At 40.5% G+C, this 9,462-nt stretch overlaps 1 protein-coding gene across 1 annotated transcript; it reads left to right on the top strand.

Moving 5' to 3' along the window:
* Window positions 1-668: 668 nt before the first annotated feature.
* LOC145438828 (uncharacterized) lies at window positions 669-5,003 on the top strand. The gene is made up of 8 exons (XM_080316192.1): window positions 669-970; window positions 1,032-1,157; window positions 2,553-2,686; window positions 2,752-2,940; window positions 4,036-4,111; window positions 4,171-4,233; window positions 4,298-4,367; window positions 4,804-5,003. Exons 1-8 carry the CDS (start codon window positions 857-859, stop codon window positions 4,884-4,886), a joined length of 855 nt encoding a protein of 284 aa, XP_080172318.1. The 5' UTR covers window positions 669-856; the 3' UTR covers window positions 4,887-5,003.
* The last annotated feature ends 4,459 nt before the right edge of the window (window positions 5,004-9,462 follow it).

Below are 9,462 nucleotides of genomic sequence, written 5' to 3'. Positions count from 1 at the left end.
CAGCGTATAGCAGAAAAGTCCATTCAAAAAGTAGTCAGAGTGTTATTTTAGATTGATGTTCGCTACAGAAAGAACTATACTCTCTGCATTTTTACGATCAAAACAATATGACTGATGGCGGTGAACCTCATTTTGTTAACTCAGCTCTCTATCGCCAGTTACCATGTCAATGTCCACACAAAACCGATGCGAATCAATCAACATCCGATATTCACCACTTGACAAAATCTAACACGCAATTATAATGTAGTTTGCAGTCAAAACAGTTGAAGACAAAACAGCAGACAAAACTCACTTGAGTGACAGCGGTCGCATAAACAAGAGTGTTAAATTAGGCGCAGTAAGCTATATAGTAGCAGTCGTAATTATTCCTAATCGCCAGTCCTTGGAGAATGACTTGAATGTCTACCCGAGAAAGATCTTGGCAGAGTCAAGATGAAATTGCAAGATGCATGGAGTCGGACAGATTACAATATGTTTATTGTTTATGTTTATAATACTTTCAAACGGGTATATTCTGAAAGTCACAAAACTGGCCTCAGATTATTACACGAATCAATTTAGTTTTGTACTTATTCCGGCTCGCGCGTGCTTGTTTCCTTCGAAATCGGCCACTCGATAAAGGCGACTTCGCGCGCGACAGCTGCAAGATGGTAAGCAGGACTCATCGCTATCAGGGTCGGTGACGTAAGCGCCCGCTGTTCAGCTTGTACTTGAGGCTCCCAGAGGACTCAGCGAGGCGCGCGATCGAAGCCTTCACGTCGGACAGTTTCTACGTGGTTAGGTTTGTAGCAAGCAGCTCTCTTTCGCGTATCATCATCTTCTGTGCGTACCGGATACACCAAAGCCCGCAAAAATGGAGGCGATCAAGAAAAAGATGGAAATGCTCAAGCGCGATAAGGAAAGCGCCATCGACAGAGCCGAGCAAGCTGAGGTCGACAAGAAGTGCGCCGAAGACAAAGTTGTCAAGGTAAATAGATCGCTAATATGCAAGTTTGCAGTGATTCCTATCTTGATAATTTGTTTCGAAGCTTGAAGAAGAACAGCAGTTGCTGGGAAGGAGGTTGAAAACCACAGAGGACGAACTCGACCAGGCGCAGGAGAAATTGCGGGCGGCCAGCGAAAATCTCGAAGCGGCCGACAAGAAAGCTTCGGACGTAAGTCTATGTGGAACAAGTATTAGATGTTTTCTACTTTCGTAGTTTGCTTGAGACTTGAGGTTAGCTGACATCGTAGTAGCTTGAGATGGATTTCGCCTGTTGGGTGTGAGATTTCGGAAGTTTTGTATCAAAGGGTTTTCATAAATGATATACGAGTAAATTATATTGAAGGAGGTACAGAACTGAAATATACACACTATTCCACTGTAAATTACATTGTTGCACAAAACGCTTTGCTACGCGGAAATTCATTCAATAGAGTTATCTATTCTTGTGAGCGGCCGTATGCAATACAATTTTATTCGAAATCTATAGGAACTTGTTACAACATGAGATGTATGTGCGCTTTGAAATCGATTTTCGCAAACTAATTTTGCAGGAGTGCACGTCTTTATATTTAATAAGTTTCCTCAAAAGACTAACTTATACTACATGGTCACTGCTCAGTGCTCACTGTAGATTAGGGATGTTCAAAAATAACCTTTTTTCCTGAATCTTGCTGGTTACTTGATTAAATCGTTAGGTTGCCTTAAAAAACGACGCACACCAAATTTGAATTCATTCCAACCAATATTCGCGGATTTCGTAGAGTTTGAAAATTTTGAATTTGCCTAAAAATGCAAAAAAAAAATTTTTTCAAATTTTTCTTCCAACCTTATGAAATTGTTGCGCTGTCTTCAAAAACGATGCAAAACAAATTTGACTCAATTCCAAGCTGCAGAAGCGCAGTTATTCAAGTTTTTTGATGATAATTCTGGGATGATCCACCAATCAAGGATAATTCCAGAATTATCAAAGAAAAACTGCTTCTACGGCTTCGAATTGCGTCAAATTTCTTTTGCATCGTTTTTGAAGACAGCGCAACTATTTCATGGGGTTGGCAGAAAAATTTGCAAACAATTTTTTTTGGCATTTTTGGGCAAATTTAAAATTTTCAAACTCTACGAAATCCGCGAATATTGGTTGGAATGAATTCAAATTTGGTGTGCGTCGTTTTTTAAGGCAACCTAACGATTTAATTAAGTAACCAGCAAGATTCAGGAAAAAAGGTTATTTTTGAACAGCCCTACTGTAGATGCAAGGCTGTAATTGATCGAATCCGAAAACTTGCGTCTCAACGATAGATGCACGAGTGCACTCCTTTTTGATTTCATAATTTCTCCGAAAGACTACTATACAGTATACTGCATGGGCAATTGGTCATTGGTCACCGTAGATGCAAGCCTGTAATTGATCTAATCCGAGAACTTACATCTTAACCATAAGACACGATTAGGCAAGAACAGCAAATCGCAAAATCTCTGTAAGGGAGTCGTACTATTACAAAGCTGATCTGTAGAACGGTATAATCTCACAACCTGGATTCGTTTATCTCCAAGTTCTTACATCTAGGCGGAACAAGATGTCGCAAGCTTGAACAGACGAATCCAACTCGTAGAAGAAGAGCTTGACAGAGCGCAGGAAAGACTGACCATTTCCGTACAGCGGCTGGAAGAGGCGGAGAAGGCAGCCGATGAGAGCGAACGGTTTGTCTTCAGCGCATTCGAAACGCAGCCGACGCAACAGTCGAGACATTTCTTTTCGTTGGCAGAGGCCGCAAGGTGATCGAAAACCGCTCGTTGAAAGACGAGGAAAAGTTGGAATTGCAAGAGATCCAATTGAGAGAGGCCAAAAATATCGCGGAAGAGGCGGACAGGAAATACGAAGAAGTAGCGAGAAAGCTCGTGATGGTCGAGGGTGATTTGGAGCGCGTCGAAGAACGGGCAGACATCGCTGAAACGTGAGAGATGTTGAATGCTTTGCACGTTTAGTAATTGCGTCCTTTGATTTGGAATGGTTAACTGCGTTGTCTCGAATTTGTGACAAATTCCCCTCTAGCCCTCCTCTTTAAATGATATTTACTTTGACGCGTGTTTATATTTGAAGCGGGGGAATTCGCAATAACAGAAAACGGTAATTTTTAATCGTTAAGCAGATGTTACCAATGTTAACTGTAACCATATGTAGGACTATATGTGCGTGTTTGTGTATGTGAGAGAGAGGTAACCAAGAAGAAGTAGAAGTAGAGTTAATACCGTAATACCATACTACAAATGGAAGTAGCCATTTTCAAAACATATCAAAACTATTTCTTTTCAAGTGAAAGTAGAAAGACAGAGATCTCGAAATACTCAAGAAATTCGTTTCAAAAAGTTGATTTGATCGAGAAGTCTCATACCTTATTAGTCAACCCGGTGGTCTACTTTCTAATTGCAAGATGTGTCGTCGCAGCTAACACAAAATGACTAATGGCAATGTGATTATAGGTGCACTTTAGGAAAGATATATCAGTTCCCGTGATACAGGGTCTATTTCGCTGAGCTGTCGTGACAATTTCATTCGTAAAAGTCATGCAAAATTATCCAAAAACTATTTTGTACTTTACAAATCCAAAGTGTACAAAAGTATGTTCGTGTAGAAGTAGTCTAACAGTATATCCGCTTGAGTAAGTAGGGCATGTAGACAAACACTTGAGTAGCCAACTCCGAAAAAAGTAGTAGGCCTACTTCGATCGTTACTGACCAGTGCCCACACGTCTGGTGTGTGATATCATGTCATTCAATTGCCCGTAAGATTTGCTATAGTATTTAGATCAGAATCCCTTGACCTCGACACATTAACAACTTGTCAGCGTGATATCTACATCGCATGTACAGACTGGGCCCAACTAAATAGCTACTGCTTGCCACTTCGATGGCAACATCAGTTTGTCTGTAAGACATCAAGCATATTCGTTGGCATCGAGTACTGATGAATTCCAGATTCTATTCATCCATTTGAATCGTAGAACTGGGCTTTGCAGTAAGCAGCCATGATTCAAGTTTCTTTCACGCAGGAAAGCCACCGATTTGGAAGAAGAACTTAAAAACGTAACTAACAACCTGAAATCTCTCGAAGCGGCAGCGGAAAAGGTAACTCATCTTATATCACCTTATTACGTTCGACTTATCGCCTATTTTCGATGATTCAGTACTCCCAAAAAGAAGCCCAGTTCGAAGAGGAAATTAAAAATCTTACGGATAGATTGAAGGACGTGAGTATTACATCATGAATGTATTTCAATAGGCCTGTTTTTTTTCATTATTTACAATTTACAGTCAGAAACGAGAGCCGAATTCGCTGAGAAGACGGTCATGAAATTTGAACAGCAAGTCGATGAACTTGAAGGTGACTAAAGCAATTTATCCATGTCTGGTATTGCGTAAAAGTCCCTAGAGTTATTTACATTCACTGCTGTTGTTGGTCTATTGAGAGTATACGGCGTCACGGCAATGGAATTCGGCTACATATGCGTGATTGGCTCTACATCGCAGTTCCCATATAGGCCTGTGTGAAATTGTATTACTACTAGATAGTACTGTATTATATATTCTGAAATAGGCAGGTAGTCAATAGAAATCGACATGATCATTCCAATAAATGTACTTGATATTAACAATTGAATTCAATAATAACTTAATGGCAATGCAGAATAACATCGTTGTGTTGATTCTCCGGTATATTTACCTGAACCGGAAGCTCTTGTACAGTTGGCCCTGCGTGTTGCGTATGCCTGCCTCCACTATCAGAATGGTTTATTAATTCCCGATTACTCTCGTTGTAGATAATCTCTACACTGAAAAACTCAAGCTCAAAAATCAGTCGGAAGAGATGGACGCTGCACTCCAAGGAATGGGCGAAATGTAGCTTGAATGCCCGGTTTTTGGAGGCAAATAGTCTATTCGTTACTGAAATGCATGTTCCTTTAATAATATCAAGATAAAGATACGGATTTAAATTTTAATAAAACAAACGTCCAACGCACTGTACTTGCCTCTGATCCTGACTCGTGTGCTGGTCATTACTGGGGATGGTGTGAACCTCTGAAAGGTTCGGTACTGTGTGAACGCGAACGTCAACCTCATGACGTCACGTGACGTCATATTGCTAATTCCAACCCTACATTTCAGTGACGTGATAGCCTATATTAATGTAGTACGATACCTAGCGACGACTGTGGCTGTGGCCACATAATGCCGTAATGCTGAAGCACATATCGACGTATATGTAGCCAAATGTTTCAACTGGGGAAATCAAATGATATATCATAATCCCATAAAATCAATATCCCCCGTCGCTTTGCCAACAATATCGACGGGGACCTGTAAGGGAATATAAGCTTACGCCTTAACGGTCCAGGCCAGACCGGACAATGTATTCGGTGTCTGAGTATTGCTACATTGATATTGAACAGAGTATAAAACGGGTTTCTATACTTGCTACCGATATAGCCCATTAACAAGTTATACAGCAGTAGCTAACACCCGAATCGTATGGACTTGGTTCTTATGGTACAATAAACATATGAAGTCAAGATTGACCCCGTACGCCTGCTAGATTTGTTACATCAGACAAAGATATCAATTTCATTGATTGGTTGAATACAAGCATCATTCGCTGATTGAATGTAGTGTATTTCGCTCTTGAAGTTGTGTGTGCGGGTCAAGCTCACAGCAGAGATTCACTAAATATTTACTAACGGAAAGCTGAATATTTCGAACAAACTTTTGTAACAAAGCAAGTAATATTTTTGAGATTGTCACGGTGCGTGCTCGTTTGGTGTTGATTTTTTATGCTGCCAGCGACATGCATAGAGTGGCCCGCAGTTGAAATCTAGGCCTAATAAATATCATACGAAGATGTTATAATGAAGTAAAAAATGTAATATATGACAACGGTTCACAGTGCAGAATCAGGGATATCTAGAACTTGTTGATATCCCTGTGCAGAACATACCAAGGTTGGCTTGTGAACGTGAACCTCTAAATTTCTAAGGTTGTAGTACAGCGAGAGATAGGCTACTTTCCTTCATTCTTGGGTAGAAAGTGCATGTCCTTACTAAGAAGCTTGCCAAGAAAGGAGAAAGTTGTTCAACAGCAGCAATTGTTGGCTCACAACAGTCAAGTTTTGCGTACACTGCTGGTGACACACCGTGTTGCTTCATGCTGAAAATGATGTCTCCATCACAATTTTTCGTCATGCGCTTCTTTATATAAGAATGATGCGATGCCCAAGAAGTCTTTCTTCAGTCAGGATATTGCGGTACGTTGACCATAACACCATATCTACCTATTTGTTTTATTTGACCGTTTATGATTCACAATGAGCAGACAATTGGCTGTTTACAACTGTAGGCCTATAAAGTATAGGCTACAAGCTATAAAATAGCAAATGATAAGTTCACCGACAATGCAAAATCTACGATACAAACGAACTGCAGACGTCAAAAATGTTTTAACTTTGTGAACAATTTTGACAAATTTGACCTAACGCTACAATTTTGACAAAATTTTGACAAATTTTGACATGTCAAAAAAATCGCCCTACTTATTTGTGACATGTCCGCCGATATAGAAGATACCGTAATTTCTTTATTGGAGCAGAGCAAAGTCTACTTTAGTGCTCCGAAAAGGTAGAAGTACTTCGTCAGAGACCACCCGGTATTGTCTGTAATTCGAATTAGTAGACGTGAACATCACTTCCAAAGGAGTTCATTACTCGCTGGTGACTACGAAGACAATGAGAATTTCAAAAACTACATTGTCACACAGGCTTCGCCATGTCTGTCTGCTCTTCTCTGCGATCAATCACCGTGATGTGCAAAACTGAATTCAGCCTTTAAGGGACGCGATGGCATGACAGCAATTTTGATTTGTCACATGTACAAACTTCACATCGAGTCTGATTTAGATTATTGATCGTTCGCTATAGACTGCACATAATTTCAAAATTTGGAAGAAATCTCTCGCGGCACACTGGCGAGACGGAAATGGCACACCGGTTGAGAACCACTGCACTAAATATTCACAAACAGAAAGCTGGATATTCCGAGCAAACTTGTAAGAAAGCAGGTATAATTTTTGAGGTTGTCAAGGTGCATGCTCGTTGAGTTTTGATTTTTTATGCTGCCAACGCCATGCATAGAGTGGCCCGCAGTTGAAATACCATAAATTTCAACCAAAGATGTCATAATGACGTGAAAATTGTAATATATGAAAAAGGTTCACCGTGAAGAACCTATACCAAGGTTCGTTTGTGAACGTGACCCTCAGAATTTCCGAGGTTCACACACAGAACGCGAACGTGAACCTCACGTTCACACCATCCCCAGCTGATACCAAGTATACAAGTCAATTGGCAAATGGCCTGAGGTTTGGCTAGCGTCTCACAGTGCTGGCAAAGATTGGAAGACATACTATCTGCATCAACCCCATATATACTTTGGTAGAGGCGTTCATCATCATCATCATTGGTTTATTAGCAATTTTATCAGTTCAATACACCACAAAAATGCGATACAATGAAAAGACAGGAAGATGTCGAAGCGACAAGGAGTAGTCTATGGAATCTGACACCCACCTTGGCCTAGGCGATGTAAAGAGGAGGCATGCACACTGAATGAAAGTAAAGAAGATAGTATAGAAGAAGAATGCGACAAGAAATAGGGCGGCATGTCATGGAAAGCGAGATCGATAGCTCAGTCGTGGTCCGGTAATCTTGAGGATGGACTGTATTTATTTAGTAGTAATTGCTTGTATTTCGACTTGAATGTGGACATGCTCGTCGACTGTCGGATGGCTGGCGGGATACTGTTCCACACATTGATACGCGTTGATACCTATATTCGCCAGTTCATATTAAATATTATATTAAAATGATCGTTTTCACTGTTACAGACCATGTTAAAGTCTATTCAACAGAAAGCTAGTTATTATCAATGCGTTGGGAAGCGCCAGGGTTGTCTAGAACTTCAATATATCTATGGGAAGCGCAACATCCTATATATAGATAAAAATGTATTGTGCGATATGTCTGTGGCAGTCTATAAATACAACCAAGTCCAGATAAAAATGTCTATAATGTAACCCGTTGTTAAACATGTATCTATCTTATCGCATCAACAGATCGCAGCGAGGCCATCAAGAATGGTAAATCTTTACCGACAGGGTGCAAACTAATCGGACTCTAACCCAGGTTGAATCGTTAATCTGATAACATTTTCGCAAATCGTCTACGCCAGCACCTGGTTCTCGCTCCTAAAGAAGGAAGGCAATTTGTTACGCCATTACGACATCACGGCCTATCAATACTCAATAAGCTACTTTATCAATGAGAATATTTAAGCAAATCGTACTCGTTCCACGTACCCCGCATTAATTGTAACCTAACTCTTATCGCTGGTGAATTGACTAAATAAAGGTCACTTTTTCGAATAGGTTCCCGGATAACCGCTCTCCGCGTCTACTTTCCGTTGAGTTGACCTTTTTTAGTCATCTTTCGCGTCATAGCAGAATAAGCCGTGATCACGTGCATTTTTCGGCCGCGGCAATTAAATATACATCACTGGACTTTCGAACATTTTCGTCCCCCTATAGCTCCCAATCACCCCTTTGGCCATTTTCACCACCTTGGATCTCAAAATCGACAAATGGGGGCGATATCGCCCAAGTTGGGAACCCCTGACCTAGAGCATGCAGATAATAGGCATGCTCTCTGGATTTATGAAAATATAACATAGAATGAGGCGACGGAAACTAATGCGGCGTATGTTGTTAGACGAGGTCGATGTCTGATTGTGGTCCGGTAATATTTAGGTTTGAATAGTGTCATCATCCAATCCAACTAACCAATACTTTAAAATCTGTGACACGCCAAACGGCGAACCAGGGTGCATACCGCACAATAACATCATGATCAAAGTTTCAGTGCGTTGGGTGTGTTCTCTGTCTGAAGTTTTAATCGAGATTATGACAGCTTGTTTTGAAAATGAATCCTCGGTAATATGAAGTCAATTTGTCGGGTGGCCACCGTTCTCAAAAATACAATCTTGGTTCGTGGAAAGAATTAAAGGGAACCACTGTGATACAACACGGAAGCCTCGTTGTATCCAACATCTCCGGTGTAGGTTTTGATACTTAAAATAGTTAGGTATATATAGGCTATATCAGTGGTTCCACAACTTTTATGGTGTCCACATTTACAACTTTGGAGTAACCTACGTATGGAGCCGTTTTTACTCAAGTACTTATGACGAACACTTTAAAGTAGCTGTTTCAAACCTTTTTTTGCTTGTGGCACGCTGGAAATATTATAAAACACTCACGGCAGACTTACAAGAAAGTTGCAGTTAGAAAATAATTTACGAGGTTGCGTTGCATTGTTGACAAACATACCTGCATTTCGTCCTCAATTCCAAGCAGTCTATCTCGTGTACGGTTTTTAA

Source organism: Botryllus schlosseri, chromosome 5, assembly GCF_051294905.1.
Source record: "Botryllus schlosseri isolate E-star chromosome 5, Bs_hap1, whole genome shotgun sequence".
Taxonomy (NCBI): domain Eukaryota; kingdom Metazoa; phylum Chordata; class Ascidiacea; order Stolidobranchia; family Styelidae; genus Botryllus; species Botryllus schlosseri.
This window is presented reverse-complemented; position numbering and strand designations above follow the sequence as displayed.

Bases quoted from the DNA above. Each gene is read 5' to 3' on its own strand.
- LOC145438828 (XM_080316192.1), top strand. From the start codon at position 857: ATGGAGGCGATCAAGAAAAAGATGGAAATGCTCAAGCGCGATAAGGAA. The intron at 1,158-2,552 runs GTAAGTCTATGT...TCTTACATCTAG, and splicing joins CCGACAAGAAAGCTTCGGAC to GCGGAACAAGATGTCGCAAG. The intron at 4,368-4,803 runs GTGACTAAAGCA...CTCTCGTTGTAG, and splicing joins GCAAGTCGATGAACTTGAAG to ATAATCTCTACACTGAAAAA.